This window comes from Nomascus leucogenys, chromosome 2 (assembly GCF_006542625.1).
Source record: "Nomascus leucogenys isolate Asia chromosome 2, Asia_NLE_v1, whole genome shotgun sequence".
Classification (NCBI taxonomy): Eukaryota; Metazoa; Chordata; class Mammalia; order Primates; family Hylobatidae; genus Nomascus; species Nomascus leucogenys.
Window position 1 is genome coordinate 140054683 of NC_044382.1, and position 20074 is coordinate 140074756.

The following is a 20074-nucleotide window of genomic DNA, read 5'->3' on the forward strand; positions in this document are numbered from 1 at the left end:
GTGATGTGTGACCTGGCCACCACACATCCCCACCCTGAAGAGGGCTTCCAGACCCTGTGACTGCCTTATGACTTGTTATTCCAGCATGATAGGGTCTCAGCAATACAGCAATCTCCCAGGACCAAGGCCATTACAGGGGAAAAGGAAATCTGAGGGCTTCCTTAAAGAACTTTCGGGAGAGTTGGAGAAGCCATAGAATCTGCAGCTTGTCTGACCTGCTGCCTAGAACTAAGGGTACCTTACGAGTGAGTTCATAGCATGGCCCCTAAGAAGGGCCACCCCCAAACTCCAGGTACCCAACCTGACCTGGCATCTCCCCTGTGGGAAGGCACAGTCAGAAGTAAGCCTCTGATGTTCTCTTAAGTCAAGGATGTTAACATGAGCTCATGTGAGGGAATGACTGGCCTGGACCCGGATCCTGCATCATTCCAATCTGTCTAGATGCTGCCCAGTGAAATGGGGAAGTTTATGGACCAGATTCTAAAAAATTCATTCAGAGTCCCCACCACACCTCCACCTCCAACCTTGTGACAGAAGCCTTTGGAGATGGATTACCCTGCCCAGAGACTCAGGGGCCAGGAAGGTCATATTCGGGAGGACCACTTCACATTCCCCCGGACAGAAGTAAACGGGTAATGAGGGAATTGCAGGATGGAGGCAAGGAGTGTAGGCAGTCTTTGGGATGTGAAACTGGGGGAAACAAGCAATGTATGAAGAGGAGTTTCAGGAATTCACTTTGGGATACATTGGGTGGAAGCTTCCACAGACCCTTGAGGATCCCTTCCCCCCAGCAAAGGTCTGCACTGTGTACATTCACTAGGACCCTTGGAGCCCAGCTGACAGGCCTCTGACCACAAGCCGTGTGGTACACCAAACCCTCAGGACAGCCAGTGATAAGTGATGGTTGCCCCTTACTCTCTACCCCATTTAGTAGGGTCTAAGTCTTGGGGAGCTTCTGGCCTACAGACCTCAGAGAGACCATGTAGTGACCAGCTCTCCTGCTGGCCCTTCTACCTTTCTTCACTTGGGATCCAAGTCTGCATGGGGCTGAACAGAAACTTCCTCCACCACAAAGTGATGGAGAACAGCCCGATGGCTGATGCTCTAATGGATTCAGACACTGCCCCCCCACACACACACTCCAAATATACTCCCATATGAACACCACTACCACACACCACTTGTTTCTCTCCCAGCTGAACAGATAGCAGCATCTTGCCTCCCACAGAGGCACCCACATTCTACTCTGAAGGGCCCCTCCCTTCCTTGGACTGCCCTAGGTTTGTGCCTCTCAAGCAGTTCTCCTCTTTGCGGGTTGTCAGAGACCCAGGGGACACATTTCATCCCACCACCTGTGAGGAGCCCAAGAGCAGGGTCCTTATCACAGCTTGACTGAAAAAGGACACATAAAGTTAAGGATTTGGGCTAAATGAGAGGCCTCCACAGAGTCTGGAAAAGTAAATGGTGTCTCCCTGATGTAGTCAGATAGAAGTGCCCGGAGAAGCAGAGGGAGGTCGGTGGTGCCATGGCATCTGCATTGGCTGTTCAAGTACATCCCGGGAGGATAATGGTTGGGAATGGAGAGAAGACCTTGGAGAGAGAAGGGCCCAAAGTGAAGAGCTGCATATATTTCTTCCCTTCACACTGCACAGCCACGACCCCAGCCGCTCCAGCTGCTCCTTTCTCAGGAGACCTGGGGAAACAAAGCTTCTGGCAAAGAACGAGGGGAGGGGGCTGTGCAGACAGGGAGGTGGCCTGCGAGGAGCGTGCAAGCAGCAAGAGAAGGCCTGAGTGTTCTGCGGAAGCAGGGACACCTTGCTTCCAGATACAAGTCAGGGACCACCTCTTCCAGGAAGCCTTACTGGCCTCCACAAACTAGTCTGAGGACCTTTCTGTGTCCACTCCCATGCTCGGCGCTGCCTGCTGTCGTCTTGGGTCTGCGTCCCCGGCCCAGGGCTGCGCAGGCCCCTGGTTCATAGGGTTCTTGGTTCAGAGGGCTCCTCACACGGCAGGATGGGCCGCAGTTTTGCCAGTCGGGCCCATGAGGAGGTATCTGAGCTGGGCGCAGCCCCATCCCCCAAGTGGGCCCTCCATCCCTCTTTCGGGCTGGAGCACCGCCCCTAAAAGCGACTTCAAAGGGCCGGTCTACAGCCGGGTTTGGGTCAGCGGCCTGCAGATCCAAGGCCCGAGCAGGATCCAGGCCGTCGGGGCCGTCCGAACCCGGGGGTCTCTGAGAGCTGGGTGGGGGTGCCGGGTTGCAGGCAGCCGGGGCTGAGGGCGGGTCCTCAGAGCCCCCCGAAGTGGGAGGGTCGGGCCGGCCGCGGGGCCAATCCGGGCGCACAGGGAGCAGGGGCGGGGGCTGGGCCGAGGGGGACGGGGCGGGCGGGCCGGGGGCGGGGCGCGGCGTCCAGGCGGCGGCGGCGGCTGCGGCGGCGGCGGCTCCTCGAGAGTCCGGCTCAGGCTCCGGCTGCGGCTCCAGCCCGCGATGCCCCATTCCGTGACCCTGCGCGGGCCTTCGCCCTGGGGCTTCCGCCTGGTGGGCGGCCGGGACTTCAGCGCGCCCCTCACCATCTCGCGGGTGAGTCTGGCGGCTGCGTGGCGGCAGGGCGGTCCCGGGTCTGAGACTCGGTCCTCGCGGTCCGCCCGGGACCCAGATCCCCGATGTATCCGAGGCTTGAAGGCGGAGGCTTGGGCTGGGTGCCCCGCATGCTGTAGAGGCGGCTTCCAGGCAGAGCAGGCAGCCCCAGCCGCCCTCCTCCCACGCTGGGCCTGTCTGCCGGATCCTGCGGAGAATCTCCCAAGAGTTCACGCACCCGCATCCCCGCTGGCCTCATCTGGGGGAGCCACTGTGGACCCGGGAAGGACCCGCGGAAATGGGCCAGGGGTCTAGGCAGCTCTACAGAGGCCCAGAAACTTTTCAGACTCACCCCCTGCCTGAAGATCTGGGGCAAAATGATTTAGAGCCCCCCCTTCCCCTATCAGGGGTCCCTGCCGGCAGAGCTGGGTGACCCAGGGAGGTCTGGGGTTCTCGCTGAATCTGAGAAGACAAAGGTCCATCCACTTCCCACTTTGGGCGTGAGTCAGTCTCTCATTCATGACCTCAGTCACCCTAAGGGGAAGTGACCAGGAGGAATTTTGGCTTCCAGGGGAAAGGGAGACTTAACTGCGAGGTTGTGAGACCCCTCCCCACAAGACGACACAAAGCCGGGGGCCAGGACAGCCTCAGGCCCGTTCCTCAAGTTTCCCAGGGCCCTGCCTTGCCCACGGAGAAGGAAAAGGAGCGGGCACAGCCCTGGAGCGTGGCTAGTCTGAGGATAGAGTAGTGGAGGAGGTGACTCAGGCCCGTTCGAGGGGGTGCCTGTCTAGGGGAGACAGGATCCTGGCCCAGCCTTGACGTCCTTGTGTCTGGAGGGCCAAAAGAGAGGACTCAGACCCTGCCCTTGGGGGTTCCCAGCCTAAGGGACAGAAGAGGAGAGAACCCAGGCCCTGCCCTTGGCGGCTCTCAGTCTGGAAGGAGCAGAGGAGATGACTTGAAACCATCTGACGGCCATCCCTTGCTCCCACACAGGCTGATCTTGTCTTTGGAGGCCTGCGTCAGAGGCACAGAGAAGCACCTTCCCCCACCCTACTGCCACCTCTTGCCATGGGGGCTGGGCCAAGCCGGCTGGGCTTTCAGAGACTTCTCTCCAGTTCTTGGGAGGGGGTAGGCACCAGGTGGAGCGCGGAATCATAGAATCCCGTTTCTGGGGGCCAGGGTGACAGGCAGGCCCAGCTGTCCTAGGAGGCTTCCCACATCTGCCCTCACTGCGAGGTCCCTGGGGCCGAGTGAGGTGGGCCTTCAACACATCTCGGAGCCTTTCATCTCCTCTTTCCTATGGGATTCCTGCTGTGTGTGTGTGTGTGTGTGTGTGTGTGTGTGTGTGTGTGTGTGTGCGCGCGCGCGCAAGCCTGTGTCTGCTTGTGTGTGTCATGCTGTGTGTCTGCTGAGGGGGCTGGTGGGGACACTAAGCGGGCTGGCCAGGCACCCTGGGCGTGAGGCCGCTGACAGGCTCAGTGGCGGCGGCTGACGGCTGCAGGCAGCAGGGAGCTGAGACATCTGTTGCCCACGCGGCTGCCTGCCCTCCGAGGAAAGGCCTCCACACGTCACAGCTGCGGCTGCGGCAGCAGCAGCAGCAGCAACGGCCTTGTTTGGAGCTGACTGGGGATGCAGGCCCCGGGCAGGCAGTCTGGGAGAAGATTTGCCAGGAAGAGCCTCCCTTGTCCCCCAAAGTCACGCGGAAGCAGCTCAGGCCCAAGGAGCCAGGATGGCTGAGGTTGGGTTTGGGTGGGATCTGGGGAGATTTACAGCGCTGCGGAGGCACAGGCCACAGCTTGCCTAGCAGGTACGTCTGGGGCAGGTCTACAGGGACTGAAGATATGTGGGAGTGTCTTCACCAAGGGCGCTCAAGATCCAGCCCCTCCCTTGCTTCCAGGACCTCCCCTACGTGGGACCTGGTAGGGAGGGACAGCCTCACACAGACAGGGAGGAGGCTATCGGCCCGGCAGGGCTGGGGGCTTGCAATCTCAGCCCATGAAGCCTCCAGGAGTCCCAAGAACATCATCCAGGGCTCCTTCCCCACAAGCTGTAATGATGGCTGGCCTTGGCCAAGCATCCAGGGTGTGCCAGGCCCTACCCTAATGGGTGTTGGTGACAGCTCCCTCCAGTCCCTGGAGTGAGCACCACCTTATGCCCAGCCTCCTGTGGGGGCTTTACATGCCCTGTTTTTCTCAAGTAGTCCTTACAACAGCCTTTAGAAGTAAGGACTCCCTCTGGCCTTACACAGATGGAGACCCAGGCACACAGAGGCTAATGTAATCGACCCAGAGAAGCAGAGTAGAGACAGGAGGAATCCAGGCAGTCGGGAGTTTGCTGTGACTGTGTGGGACAATGTGGCACCTGGTTCTGACTTGGGCTCCCAGCCCACCACAACATCTAGGCTGGGTGGAGCGGGGGCTGGGAATGCAGCCACTACCGGTGAGGGGCTGATTCATGCCCTCACCGCCCACCTCACTTCACTGTTCCTGTCTCTGTTCCTTCTTTCTGTTTATCCTGTGCTTAGGAGCTAGAGGGATCGGCCTGAATTCCACTCTGTCCTGTGACTTCCCTGCTTAGAGCCCTCCATGGTTCCCAGCCACCCAGGAGAAATGCCAGCTGCCCACCCGGGTGTACAAGACTCTGCAATATCTGGTCCCTGCCTCTCTTCTCTGACTTCATCTCTTCCACTCTCCCCTCACTCATGATGCTCGGGCCATACAACCTTCCTTCTTCTTTCTCTCGACATATGCCATTATACATGCTGGTCCTGCCTGGAACACTATCTCTCCCTCAGATACTCTCTTTTCCCTTACCCCTTTTGGAAGAAAAATACAGGTGTTAAGAGCATAGTTTTAAATTTGGAACCAGGTGGCTTGGACTGAAATCTTGATTCAGTCTTTTATCAATTAACTATCCTTCTGTACTTCTCTGGACCTCCGTTTCCTGATCTAGGAAATGGGCTTGCCTTCAGGATTAATGAGATAATGCATGTAAAGGTGACTGGGAGAGTCACAATTTCTTGGCCTCACGCCCTCTCTGACCAGAACTCCCCTAGCTCAATAGAGCTGGCAGCATCCCAGCCACCCCTGCTTTCAAGAAACTTCCTCCGCCCACAGAAGCCTGAATGCACCCCTTGTGCTGGCTGAGTCATCCTGCCGCAGTTAGCCGCCCCCTGAAGAAAGACTCCTCTCCAGTGTGGGGACTGGGGCATGGCATCCCTCCCCCAAGCTTCTTTCTCTTCATCTGTAAAATAGGGATGAGAACAGCCTCTGCCTCACCAGGTGGTTGAGGGGTTGCTGTGAACTAGTTATGGGTAAAGCATAGAGCCCAGGCCCTGGTACAAGGCAGGTATCCATGAAGGGGAGGAGGCAGAGGAGGGCCTTGAGGGGAGGGTGGGATGGGGCCAAGTGGGTGTCTCCCCCAGGATGACAGGCTTGCACAGGTGCCCAGGCCCTACAAGTGAACATTAATGATGGGCTGGTTGGCTGAGGGTGTCATGCTTCAGAAGAACGTTTCCTTGAGGCAGCCTACTTCAGGGCAGTTCAGCTTGGGAAGTGCCAACACCAGGCCTCCAGCCAAGGAGCTGCCAGCACCTCAGCTTTGTCCACTTACTACTGAGACCTGGCTGAAATGAGCCTAGCTGGGCTTCCAGGAGTTCCCACCAGTGGGAGCTCCCACCCAAAAGAATGGGGTCACTGGCAGCTTTTGAACCAGCTGGGCACTGGCTGGAGAGGCTGGGTAAGAAATCTATTTCTAAAGGCTATGTTGGGGCCAAGGCAGGGTGAGGGGTGCTCCATGGCCTGGATTCCCCTGAGTTGCTTACTTAGATATCTCTGTGAGTCTAACTCCACCCCCTATTCTAGCCTTCTTCAGTTGACCAGCATTGTAAGAGCTTCCGGGTGTGAACACTGCTTGACCCCGAGGGGTCAATAGTGGCACTGAGGTAGCCTGAGTTCCTGTCCTGCAGGGGAAGTAGAGGTAGAATTCTGACCCCCAAATGCAGGCTGGCAGCTGGAACTGGATGGCCCTGGACTTGCTCAGGGAGGTGATGTTCAGACCTTCCCATTTTAATTATAATGAAGTATTAACATGAACAGTGTAGGGGGGAAAGGTGGTCGTGGGAGCACACAGGGTAGTGAGATCCCAGAGAGGCTCCCAGAGGAAGCGGCCTCTGTGCTGAGATCTGAAGGATGAGGATATGGGAGTCAAAGGAATGTTCCAGGTGGAGGGAGCAGCTTTTGCAGAAGTGTAGAGATGAGTGACATATGGTGCCTGTGAGCACCCCATAGACATTCACATGGTCTGGACACAGTGTGGGTATGGAGGTGGGGATGAGAGTTGAAATCAAGCAAGTAGGAAGGCAAGGTCACTAAGGGTTTGAATATTAGGTCAAGGTGTGTAATCTGTCTGGGGCCTTGTCTGTGTAGGGTGTCTGTGACATGTCCATGCTGTGTATGTATCTGTGAGCACCTATGTCTCCATGTGTCTCTGTGTCCTCTGCATGTCCTTGGGCACATATGCAGGCTGCAAGAACAACATCCACTTGTCCCAGCCCAGAGGAAGCCGTTCTCGTATATCCTCATGCCCTGCCAGGCCTCCAGGTGCTGGAGTTGGAGGTGTTTCCAGCAAGGCTGCAGCCAGGCTACGTGGGGACGTCAATCAGCCTCTCGGCTTGCCCATCCACACGCCATGCTGGTAGCAGGCCACACTGGCTAGGTTCTGAGGTTGGAGGAGGCCTAGAGCAGAGCTTGCAGCAAGGCCACATCATAACTGTGCCCAGCCATCTGGCTTGTCTGCTCGCAGGTCCATGCTGGCAGCAAGGCTGCATTGGCTGCCCTGTGCCCAGGAGACCTGATCCAGGCCATCAATGGCAAGAGCACAGAGCTCATGACACACCTGGAGGCACAGAACCGCATCAAGGGCTGCCATGATCACCTCACACTGTCTGTGAGCAGGTATGCACAGGTGGGCTGGGCTGGGAGGATGGAAGGACGAGGTGGGCAGTTATGGGCAGCTGGCATTTTGGGTGAGCCCAGCTTCACACAGCCTCTCTGCCTCAGCTCCTGGGTGCCCCATCCAGGAACAGTCCCAAGGAGTAGCACTTTCATGGGGGCCTGGCAGATACTGTTTAGAGTTGTAGCTTAAGAAGGGAAGAAATCCCCTTTTAACTTAGACTAGAAGTGTGTTTGGGCACTTACGGCATGTGTTGCAGGCAACTGAAATAAGACCTTGAATAGCCTCTGGGGCATTTGTTTCAGTTCTTTCCCCTCCCCTGAGTGACCAGCTTGATGACCATTTCAAAGTAGTTTCTTGTGCAACACCTCATTTAACCCTCACTTACCAACTTAAAAAAGGTAAAACCTAGTATAGTCCCCACTTCACAGATGAGACAAGTGAGGCTCAGAAAGGTTAGAAGGTGCTTAAAGTCACACAGAGAGGGAGTGGGGTAGCAAAATTTGACCTTGGGGCTCTCTCCTAAGACTACAGACCCTTTACTTGGCTGCTGACTACTCCTACCAGCCCCTCAGCTGCCCTGCCACAGCTGTCCCCACCGTGGCCCACACCTCTACCCTGGTTAAATCTGGATTTGGGAAAAGTTCCTGCTAAGGACTGTGTAATGCTGTGCAGCTGATCAAGAAGGGGAGGACAGGGGGTTACCAAGCCCATCTGTGCCCCATAAATGGTCCTGGGATGGAAGGTCCACTGGGGGTGGGGGTGGGGGGACCCAGCCTTGCTCAGGTCCTGGGTCTTTACTCAGCTCTGAGAAGCAGTTGGCCTAAGTCTGGCTGAGTGGCATCTCCCCACTCCTCTGCCCACCTCGATCCACAGAAGTCGTGCATAACTTATCAGCTCTGCCATGCTCACTGCTGAGGGGACTTCCATGACCCCCTGTGGAAGTGTGTGGGCAAAGCCTCCGCAAACCACAACACAGCTAACCATGCCTCTGAGCTGGCAGGGTGGGAGGTAAGCCATTGGCTTGGAGCCATTAAACACAGTGGAAAGGCCTGTGAAATCAGCCCTGTTTGTGCTTGGCCCTGGCACACGATGAGGATGCTCCATCTTTGGAGTTCAGCAAAGCTGGTCCTCATCCAGCCTCTGGAGCCTTATGTGCCCAGATGACCTCTATGAGCCCAGGTTTCCTTTCCCATTAATGGATCACATTCATCACCCTCCTCCAGACTGAGATACAGGCTGGATGGGGGAAATGTCAGCATTGCTCTGCCCATGATTGACCTCTGAAGCCTCCCCGCTTGAATGGGATCCTGGCGCCTGACTCACCTCCAGCCTCGACTCTGTGTGGCTGAACAAGGGCAGCCCTAGTGGTAGTGGAGTAGTGGGGAGGAGTGCCTCAGAGGGGGCCTGAGTCAGGAGCTTCTCAGAGTGTATGATGTCAGCAGAGGGTGGTGGGGTGGAGGTCCCCCTCCTTCTTTCCTTCCTTCCTTCCTTCCTTCCTTCCTTCCTTCCTTCCTTCCTTCCTTCCTTCCTTCCTTCCTTCCTTCCTTCCCCGGTCCTTTGTTCCAAACCAGGCATGGATGGAGCCAGAGGTCCACTGACCTGTTCCACTCTGAGCATTTCAGCCCCAAAATGTCACTGGCCATGGAGCACATGAGAGCACATTCTCTACTATTACAGAGCTGGGTTCAGAATTATGCTCATAATTTTACCCATAAAAGAGAGAGAGGGAGAGAGAACTACGCTGTGCTCCAGAAAGTGATTTAATCTCTTGAGTCCATAACTTCCTCAACCAAAAATACGGACCATCTTGCGCTCTGGACATTGAGTGATGATGTACCACGCCCGTTCAGTCAGAGTGAAAACCTGAGTCCTGCCCTGCAGCCCCCATCTCCAACCCTCACACATGCAGACCCTGGGGGATCAAGACATGAGGGCCACCTTGACCTTCTGAGCCAACATTTCTTCTCCTGGACACTTGCCCACCTGCAAGCTTTCTGACTCTGCTCCCTATCTTGCCTGCTATGCCAGGACCTATGCCTGGCCCCCAATGACGCTCCTCCCCACCCCCACAACACACACCCACACAGCAGGGGCTCTGCGGAGAATCAGCCTGTTGAGCTGGCTGGAGTGAGCTACTCTGTGCTCTCACTCCCGGGGTTCTACCCCAGACCAGCTTCCCTATCTGCCCTCTTGTGTACAGAGAGCTCTAATACCCCCACTGACTCCCCCACAGAATGAAAAGTGTATCAAAGGCCCAGCTTCCCCACTGGGCTTCTTTTGCTTTGAGCCCAAAGCCAGGCATCCAACAATCCAAGCAAAATCACACCTCCTGGGCATGTTCTGTAGGTCCAGGACCTTTCTGACATCAACTCCAACACCGAGGCCACTGATAGAGTCCCTGTTGTCCATCACATGTGGCCCAAGGTACCTTTGCACAGCCTACCCTTTGCCTGTCATTTTGTTTAAAGAGCCCAGCCTGGGATGGGGGTTGACACATGATTAAGCCCTTCATTCTGATCTGATGCATTGGGCCAAATTAATGGCTCTGGGTACTTTATGCCCCTTGACCCTTAGACGTCAGGCTTGTACTGCTCTTCTGGGCAGAACTTCAGGGAAGTTGAAGGCCAAATAGCCACACAAGATGTCCCAGCTTTATCCCACGGGAGTTCTGAGTAGGTAGAGGCCACGGTTAGAGCTGTGAGTTAGGGTACCCACTTGGGAGCCTGGTTGAGGGGGCTAGAGACAGGGACTATGGGGCTGATGTTGCCCTGGGGCAGCAGAGCTCTAATACCAAAGGCCTGAGTAGAGAGGTAGCCTGTAAGGGACTAAGGAATGGGCAGAGGCGAGGAAGTGCAGAGTGAGTATGGGCCATAGGCATAGACAGATTATTAAAACCCTCAACTGAAGGGGGCAGAAGAGGCAGGGGTAAGCTGCTAGGTCAGTAGTGAGACCTCGAGAAGCCTCAGGAGGCTTCGTGGGGTGAGTTGGAGGACATTATTCCCCTTTGGTCTAACCAGCCTCACCTCATACCCACCTGCCAGTCCAGGGTCCATGCCCCTTCCTGGCCTGCCTTCTTACAGGGCTACGGAGTGACAGGGCTGGGCCTTAGGCACGTAGCCTCTCGGCCTGCCTGCCTTGCTTATGGCAGGTTTACGATGTTTTTCTCCCTCCTGAGCGGTGTTTGGGTTTTGGTTTCTATGGCGAAGCAGGAATTTCCTAATGGCCTGTTTCCCATCTGCGCTGGGCAGACTCAGTGATGACTCTGCCAGCAGCAGCAGCAGGAGGAAAGACACACCCTCAGAGCCTCCATTACACCTACCCCAGAGCCAACGGACGCCTGACCCCACACCCCACCAGAGGCTGTAGATGTCCAGAGGATGAGTGGAGAGGCTTCTAGCTGGTCAATGTGTGAGGCCTGGCTTGCAGTGCTATAAGCTGGGCCTCTTTGAGCTGAGCTTCTGTAGGCCACGAAGAGGGTGGAAGATTAGGGAAGCCACAGGGCTTCTCCTGCAACCTCTCCAGCAACCAGACCAGAGAGGGATTGGGCAGCTGATGGGGACGGAAGCATATAGCCCTGCCCCAGAAGGATGGCAGCTAGAGTTGTGGCTCGTTGCCACAACAGTCACCATTGTGGTACAGAGGAAAGCACTGGAGTGGTGTTCTTCTACCTGCAGGGCACAGCCCAGAGCCCAGCCCCTCTTGATCCTGGCTCCCAGGCATGGTGGGCATGGTAGGAGACATATCTGACCGTCACAATTTCTGCCACAGGCCTGAGGGCAGGAGCTGGTCCAGTGCCCCTGATGACAGCAAGGCTCAGGCACACAGGATCCACATTGACCCTGAGATCCAGGTATGTACAGACACTGCCTGGCCTGGCCTGGCTCAGAGTGAGCCCAGGGCAGAGGGGCCAGCATGCAGGTTCACCTGCACTGAGTCTCCTCACTGGGGCTCTCAGATACCCAAGACAGAGACTGAAACAGAAGTTTTCTCTGGACCATGTCCATACCGCATCCCATGTTCCTCAGATGATGAGCACCTGCCGTGGGCTCTGTCTCTCCTCCGGGCAATCCTGGATTCTGGACCGAGGTGCCTATGATGTCCAGGAGCTGGGCTAGGCCTTGGCTTGCGGTTGCCACACAGCCAGCTGGAGTTCACTCTGGTGCCCAGTGATGCCAGACCAGGAAGAAGTCACTGTGCTTGCAGCAGGGGAGGTTGGTGGCAGTCTCAGGCTGTGGAGTGACCTCAGGCTATGGGACACTCCTCTGAGTGCCCTATCCAAGGCTGAATTTCTCTCCTGGCCATCCTGTGGTGCTTCTAGCAGAACTCAGGCTGCAGGCCTGTCTGCCCAGTCACCTTTCTGTGTGTGATAGGAGTCATATCTCTGGTCCTGTCCTCAAGAAGAGTGAGGGGGTCAGTCTGTTCTAGGGCCTTGTTTTGCCATGGCATAAGGAGTAGCCAAGTGGGGATGACTGAGGTATCCAGAGCCATCTCTGGGCCACAGAGTAGGGCAAGGAGACTGGGATGGTCTGAGATGGAGCCAGAACCATGGGACCCAGCATGTGGGACCATTGCCTCCTGGGCCTGCCTTTGTCCACCCTCTCAACATGGAAGAAAAGGGGCCAAGGCAGGGAGAGGCTTCACTGAACCAGAGGGAAGGATGTGCCCCAGCTTCTCCCTCACCATCTACCCCAATCCCATCTTGCTCTATTCCCTACCCTGCCTGGCTGGCATCCCTGAAGCCAGATGCTTACCACCTTCCAGGCAGTGCCCATTCTGGCAGGGGAAAGGCACTTAGAAGTTCTGGGCTAGGGGAAGCCAGGGGCCAAAGGAGCCCAGAGTAGTCACGTGACTCAGACAAGGCGTCAAGGAGGGCTTCCTGAAGGAAGGGGTATTGAAGCCAAGACCTGAAGGCCTAGGAATGGTAAGGCAGGCAAAGGGGTATAGGGAGAGGAAGTGTGGCCCAGAAGTGAGGTCTTGCACCACAAGTTCAGAGAAAAGAAAGGTCCAGGGGAAGGGAGGACAAGATGGGAGGAGTGAGAGGACAGAGGCGAGAGATGAGGTGGTGGGGCAAGGCCACAGAAAGGCTCTTGGGCTTCTCTATCCTGGACCTCAGCTGTTCTTACAGGAATTCATGGCCACTTCTGTGTCTCAGAAACTTGCTCTGATGACCCCATGGACCCCAGGCCTTAGAGGCAGGGGTACATGTTGGCATAGACAAATGAGCCAGGTTTGCCACAGGCCAGGCAGAGGGGAGCAGCATGGTGTGGGCCCCAAGCTCGTGCATGAGGCCCAGCCTCCCTCAGAGGTAGCAGTGCCAGGATGGACATGACGGGGTGGGGAGGGGTTCAGTCTTCCAGGAGAGGCTCAGGGCCGGTGGGCCTGGGAGGCTGGCGACTGTAGAGCAGCTCCCCCTGCCCCCACACTTATTCTCATCAACTGCCTTGAAGACCAGGCTGCCGGTGGCTCAGACTAGAGAGGGAGGGAGTTTCCACAAGCACCAGGGCAGCCCCTCAGCTGCTGCCCCACTTTTGTACTTAAAAGGTCATGGGCTCCATGGGTGGCGACAAAAACACCCCCACCCCACCCCTGCAGGGCTGAGTCCTTGCTAACACAGACACAGGGCCCATTGTCCCCATGCTGCTCCCACCCTCTGCCTGAGTGGGGGTGTTGGGGAGCGGGTGGAGCTAGCTGGAGCCATCGAGGAGGAGGAAACCACAGTTGGCCCTAGGACCAGCACAAGGTGCCCTGGCACACATCCCCGAGTGGGATGGGACAGGGCCAGCTGGAACTTCAGGCCCACCTTCCCTGTGGGGCGATAGAAGAACCTCCTTTTCTCAGGCCTCTTGTGGGAATACAGGAGGCACTTGGCCTAGCCCAGGGTGGAGGAAGGATAGTAATAAGGCAGGGTTTTCTGGAAGGAGTGGCAATTATGCTCAGAACCAGGTGATGGGGAGAAGCAAGTCAGGTGGAGCAGGCAGTCCTTGCACACTCAGCCTGTCCTCCCCAGACCAGCAGAGAGCTAGAACTGAGCCTCTAGGAGATGGCACCTGCTCATCTGGACTCAGCGCCTGCCTCCATCCAAGTTGAGTGTCCCAAAGCAGGTAGTTACCCCCATCCTGCTGAAAAATCCACTGAGGCTTCAACAACCAAGTGGGCAGCAGGCTGGTTCTCAGAGCAGAGGAGCATATGGTACGAGATGTACCACCCACAGAGGGGGAAAATCCAGGCCTGGGGGCCCAGGAATTCCCCTGACAGCCATTCATCCAACGAGTATGTGCTTTGTGCCAGGCACTGTGCAATTGTCTTATTTCATCTCCACAAGGAACCTGATGTGGAAAGCATCACATTCCCCAGCTCATAGATAAAGAAACAGGTTCAGAGAGGTGAAGAGACTTGCCCAGTTAGGGGATAACCCGGGAATTCAAACTAAAACTGAGGTAGCCGTGTGTGTCCTAGCCACAGAGTTCAGGCCTAGAGAGGCAGCTGCATGGGTGGCCGTGGGAGGGGCAATGGCTCTGATGGCCCTGCAGTGGACCCCTGTACCCTGCTGGGTAGGGGTGAGTGAGGGCCTCCTTCCTCCCAGTCCCAGTCCCTCCAACTCCTCCCTCCCACCGAAGCCTCCGCCTGGAGGCCCAGCCCCACCCCCACTGGCCACAGCCCATCTGGTCCCCATTAGAGGCCAGCCCTGCCTGCGTGCCTGCCCGACACACACACGTGTGAGAGCGCTCAGGTTTCTCAGGGGCTTTTGCTGGGCCTGATGTGGATAGGGGTTTTCCTGTTGCTGCTGCATTGATGGGGGCCACCTGGGCAGGAAGACCCTCCTGTTTGTCTGTTGGGGTGGGGGAAATGGAGGGGGGCCCACCCAACTGCTGGTCTGCCTGTTCCCCAGGTTCCCGCCCTGCAAAAAGCAGGGGACAGTCAGGGCAGAACCCCACAGGCTCAACTATGCCTCAGAGCTGCCTAAGTCCAAACCAGGGCTCTTCCCGCTACGATCGGCATCCTTTCCTGTCCACACTGGGCTCTCTGTCAACACTGTAGAGCAGAGGAGGTTTACATGTCACTCCCAGGCTGAGGCTAAGACCTACCCCATGGCCTGGACTCAGGCTTCATCCGAAAATCAGGCTGCTCTGGCTGCTAGCCCAGTCTCAGCCGTGGAGGCCACTATGGCCATTCCCAGGGTGACCAGTGCTGGCTCCAAGTCTCTGTAACCATGTGCATGTGGTTAGTTGTATGTAGGGAGATTGATAGGTGTGTATGTGTTGTCCTTATGCGTGTGTGTGTGTCTTTAAAACACACTTGCGAGAGTGTGCATGCTCCTGTTTACATTGCTGTGGGGTGCTTGTGTTCACTTGCAAGCTGGGAACAGCACAGCTCTGGACTCTGCAGGGACAAAGATCCCCAGTCCCCACTCAGACGCGCACACACACAGAGATACTGCCCTCTCCTCATGGCTGAGGGGGCAGGTTCAGGACACCCCCACCCAAAATGTTTCAGCTATGGGCACCAGGCTGGCTGTGGGGTAGTGGGGCAGAGAGCCTTGAGCCCTAGCCTGGTCTCTGCCCCTCATCTGCTGTGCCTGCAGAAGGCTACTCATTGTGGCCTGGAAAGCAGGAAATGGGGGACAGGTGCAGGCCCAGAAGGAGCTGATCTCAGTGGCACTCTTGAGCCTCAGCCTGCCCAAAGGGCCTTGGACACTTGACAGTCAAGGACCCTTCCTGGCTGTAGGACAGGAGTTACCTTTTTTGAGTTCTCAGCCATGGGCCCACCCAGTACCCACCACGGTTCAGGCAGGTGAGAAGGCTTGGCACCAGGGCCACCTCTGCCAGGAGGCCACATACCCTGCTGTAGCCACACTGACCTTAGGCTTCTTGGGATAGGCCTGTCCCAGTACTATCCCTTCATGAGTGGTGGTGGGCAGAACCACTGCAGGGCTCACAAGCCCAGGCTGAGTCTCAGCTGCCCAGGTTTTTGTGTCTGACTTTCCAAGGACGTTTCTCATTTCTGCAGGGGCATAACCAGTCCCCAGGCCCAGCCCTTCCTCAGAAATCCCTTCCCTGGCTGAGCACCACAGGCCAGAGATGCCGAAGCAGAGGTAGCCAACTGACATCCACCACCTGGCACAGCACAGCAGGGTGGAGGTGGGGTGAACAAGGAATGGCTGGAGGCCAGAGGGTCTCCCAGTGCTTTAGGCCTCTCTCTCATAGGATGGCAGTCCAATAACCAGCAGGCGGCCCTCAGGCACTGGGACTGGGCCAGAAGATAGCAGACCAAGCCTGGGATCTCCATATGGACAACCCCCTCGCTTTCCAGTCCCTCACAATGGCAGCAGCGAGGCCACCCTGCCAGCCCAGATGAGCACCCTGCATGTGTCTCCACCCCCCAGGTAGCGCAGAGATGCCTTCGGTGCCGTGCCCAGAACCCATCTTAACCCTTGATTCCTCAAATCTTACCCAGTCCCACTCTGACCCCTGACACTTGATCCTTGGGTCTCAGCTGGTTGCATTCTAACTCATAAGCCTTACCTGACCCCGAGTCCAGAGGGTGAAGGCTGGAACTGCATCCCTTCCTCCTCTATTTCGTTCTCCCTCCCAGCGCTGACCCAGCCAGAGGCCTCCCGCGGAGCCGGGACTGCAGAGTCGACCTGGGCTCCGAGGTGTACAGGATGCTGCGGGAGCCTGCCGAGCCCGTGGCCGCGGAGCCCAAGCAGTCAGGCTCCTTCCGCTACTTGCAGGGCATGCTAGAGGCCGGCGAGGGCGGTAAGACGCCTGCCACCTGTCCCCACCTGCCTTCCCACTCCCTGCAGTGCCCAGGTTGCCCCCTAGCGACCCCACGTCCCGCCTCGCAGTCACCTGCCCTCCTCGGTCCCTGCGGCCCGGTCCCACGCCCTTGCTACACCCTTGCTACGCCCTGGCTTCCTGATTCCCACTCCACCCCCTGTCGCTGCCCCTCACCCCACGCCCGCCAAACCCGTTCCCCAGTCTCGGGTGCCGATGACCTGTCTGGCGCCCAACCAAACACCCCGCAGAAATGGAGTTCTGACCTCCTCACCCCGTTCATGCCACCTACGCTCCGGGTTTCAGGGGATTGGCCCGGGCCTGGCGGCCCCCGGAACCTCAAGCCCACGGCCAGCAAGCTGGGCGCTCCGCTGAGCGGCCTGCAGGGGCTGCCCGAGTGCACGCGCTGCGGCCACGGCATCGTGTGAGTACCCGCCCCCACTGCCCCTCCGGGACCCCAGCCCTCTAGGGCCCTGGATGCGGGCGCAGTCGTGAATCCATCAGTCACTCGATGCTGTCCTCTCTCGTTCCCCCCATCAGGGGCACCATCGTCAAGGCGCGGGACAAGCTCTACCATCCCGAGTGCTTCATGTGCAGCGACTGCGGCCTGAACCTCAAGCAGCGTGGTTACTTCTTTCTGGACGAGCGGCTCTACTGTGAGAGCCACGCCAAGGCGCGCGTGAAGCCGCCCGAGGGCTACGACGTGGTGGCGGTGTACCCCAATGCCAAGGTGGAACTCGTCTGAGCTGGGACCCTGCTCGCACCCCTGCTTCTTAAGGTCCCTGCTCGGCCGGTGTAAATATGTTTCGCCCTGTCCCTCTAATAAAGTTCCTCTGCTCCACCTTGAACCTGTCACCTGGCCTGCCACCCTCCTGCGCAGGCCATGCATGGCTCCCGAGTACAGTAGCATCTGCTCAGGTGCCAGGCATGTCCTAGGCTCTGGATGCAGTGGTGAGCAGGATGGGCACCATGCTGCCCTGAAGGGGGCCACAGCCTGGGTGGAAGGCCGACCTGAATCACAACGGGGCAGCTCTAGTAATACGAAGGTGAGGTCTGGGATGCTGCGTGCGGCGCGCGACGGGAGGTATGACCTGGGTGGGGTCAGGGAAGGTGTTAGCTGAGAACTAAGAGATGAGGGAGGCACGAACTCTACACGGGGGAACTGTGTGCAAAGGTGAGCAGGGGGCGACGCCGTCATCGGCACTAGCGGGTTGGGGGGGGTGGCGGGGTGCTGGCAGCCTCAGGAGCGATCGCTCCGCTGGAGAGGGTGATTGAGTGTGGAGATCACCGGGGCCGCCGCGGGCCGTCTGCACTTCCTGGCATTTTCTCTTCCAGGTTTCTTCCATCCACGAGCACTTTATTCTCCTCTGAGACCCCCTTTTCCTCCCCTTCCTTTCTCCCCCCACCAGGGGGCGCGCTTAAATTTCCAGACAGAGACCAGAAGGAAGGTTTAGAAAGAAAAGAACAATTGCCCAGGGCAGCTTTGCCCTCCGAGAGGCTCCCTCCTGTCTCTAAGTCAATTCCACCCCTCCTCAGAGTCCCGGCGTTTACCGCGTGGTGGGTTTGCCTTGGGCCTTTCATGCCCCGACTGCACACATCGTCTGTGAGTTGTGGCTGTTCACTCCCGAGGATGTGTCCTAGACTCCGGGTCGCGTGGATCTACCCTCTAGTTTACTTGCTCGGGACAAGAAACTGACTCGTTTTATTTAGTGCCTATTTAGCGAGCCCAGAGTAATGTACGTTTGTGCTGTTTTCAATTTTGTGCTATCGCAAACCACAAAAAAACTGTTACCAATTCACATTCATCATCAGCACGAGACAGTACCCATTTCCTTGTGCTCCTGCCAGCTGAGGATATTATGTTTTTTTTTCATTTTTGCCAGTCTGTTAAGTAAAATGTCATATGCAGTTGTTTTAATTTGCATTTCTCTGATTACCAGTGATGAACATTTAGTCTTTGAGCATTTATGGTGTGTTTGCTGGGTGCTTAGCACTAAGGGAACAGAGTGGTCCTCACTCTCAAAAGAGCAGTTCTTGTGAAAGTTACCCCAAGCCCTTCATGGTTTTTTTTCCGAGGCTTATTTAACTTCTTCTTAATGATTGGTAGGAATTTTTCCTAATTTTGTATGAATCTTTGTTACTGGATTCTGGTCATCTGATCTATTTCCGTGTTAATGTATAATTACTACTGTGTTGGAGTTTAATAGCCAATCTCTCCTCCTTGTTGGTCATTTACAAACATGTCAAAGCTATTCCTCTACATTTCCAGTTGTCAGAAGTTGAGACTGCATGCTTCAGGCTCTGGAAAAGCAAACCTCTTTGAACTGTGACCAGGTTGCCCTAAATCTAGAGACTCACTTGGGAAGAACTGGCATTAGTCTTTTCCTCCAGAGAGGACTGTGATCTGCACTTACTGTGCATTTATTCAGATGTTGTGTCTGTCTTTACTTAAGTATGTATTTTCCTTTCTTCTCATAGATCTTCTGTTCATGGTTAAATTTGTGCTAGAGATTCCCTCTTAAGGCTCCTTTTGCCTCCTCACTTCCCTGAAGGAGCACAGTTCAGGGCAATGGGCAGGTGCTGATGGAGCAGTGAGGCAAGGTGGGGTCCTGGTCCTGCAGGTGACCCCAGATCATGTCTGGCCCGTGTCTCCTTTTGCTTCCCAAGGGGTCAGACTGTGTGCGCTGAGGCCCCGAGGGCGCCCCACCATAGCACTGTGCAGGTGTGCGCGCACACACAGTGCACACACGCTCCCTGCAGCCACACCCAAATAGGGTGGGGCTGTGGAGGAGTCTGCCCTTGCCTCCTCACCCTGCCTCCGCTGACTTGGTCCCAGCCCCACCCGGTCATAGGTGGGAGAGGAGAGGATGACCGGCACCCAGGAAAGCAGGGAAGCATTATTAAGCACAGGAGTGGGTGGAAAAATACCGGGAGCCATGGGCCCTGGCCGCCACCTCTCGCTCCCACTCACCTGCAGAAACTCGACTCTCCCACTGGCCACCACAGATCCACTAGCCGCTGGTACTTACCTTAATCCCATGACATGCAATAACTCCTTCCCCCCGCAGGAACTACCACCCAAGAGGCTCCCTGCCACCGTAGGCTACCCCGAGATCAACAGCTCCACCCCTGCAGGGTTGCAGCAATTACAGCAGCCCCTGCCTGGGCATCCCGGTTGGGGGTGGCTTGGAGGGCAGCTAAGGGGAGTGGCATTCAAAGCTGACAGCCTGATTTGTCCTTTCCCCAGCTTCAAGGCCCAGCATCTACCCAGTCCCCCAGCCCACCTCGTCTGCCCAGGAGCCCTGAGTGTAGTAGACCATGAAAAGCTTGGGACAGGGTCCTCATAGGACAAGGTTTGTATGGCCCAGGGTCCCAGTACTGAGACAGGGGACATCAGAGTCTCTCTCCAGGAGGGAGAACCAGATCCAGGATCCCCAATTCACAGTGCTCCAGGCTCCAGCCTACCTGGCTGGAACCAACTTTCATTGCTGTCCCCAAATCTGCTACATCCCTCGAACCCCAGGGCCTAGTTCCTTACCTCAGGGGCTTTCAGACCAAAGACATGGATATCATCCTCTACACCCGCATGCCAGCCATGACATCCTACCCAGCACTGTGTCTAGGATTTTGCCTTCCAAGCATTTTTAGACCCGTTTCAGCGCAGCTGAAGGAATCTCTCATTCCCTTGCTTCAACTCTTCCAGGGCCCTCACGATGGAGTCCCTGGTCCTCCCCCTAGCATTTAAAGTCTCTGTGACCTCAGGCTGCCG

At 56.8% G+C, this 20074-nt stretch overlaps 1 protein-coding gene across 3 annotated transcripts; it reads left to right on the forward strand.

Moving 5' to 3' along the window:
- The first annotated feature begins 2402 nt into the window (after positions 1-2402).
- Positions 2403-17153, forward strand: PDLIM4 (PDZ and LIM domain 4). 3 transcript variants are annotated; one of them, XM_003259938.4, is made up of 7 exons: positions 2403-2578; positions 7379-7530; positions 11300-11381; positions 15736-15914; positions 16124-16287; positions 16612-16729; positions 16846-17153. In XM_003259938.4, the coding sequence occupies exons 1-7, from the start codon at positions 2486-2488 to the stop codon at positions 17048-17050; spliced, it is 993 nt and encodes a 330-aa protein (XP_003259986.2). In that variant the 5' UTR covers positions 2403-2485; the 3' UTR covers positions 17051-17153. The 3 variants fall into 3 exon arrangements, with proteins under 3 accessions (XP_003259986.2, XP_030674344.1, XP_003259987.2); XM_030818484.1 differs by having other exon boundaries at positions 16124-16729; XM_003259939.4 differs by lacking the exon at positions 16612-16729.
- Positions 17154-20074: the final 2921 nt, after the last annotated feature.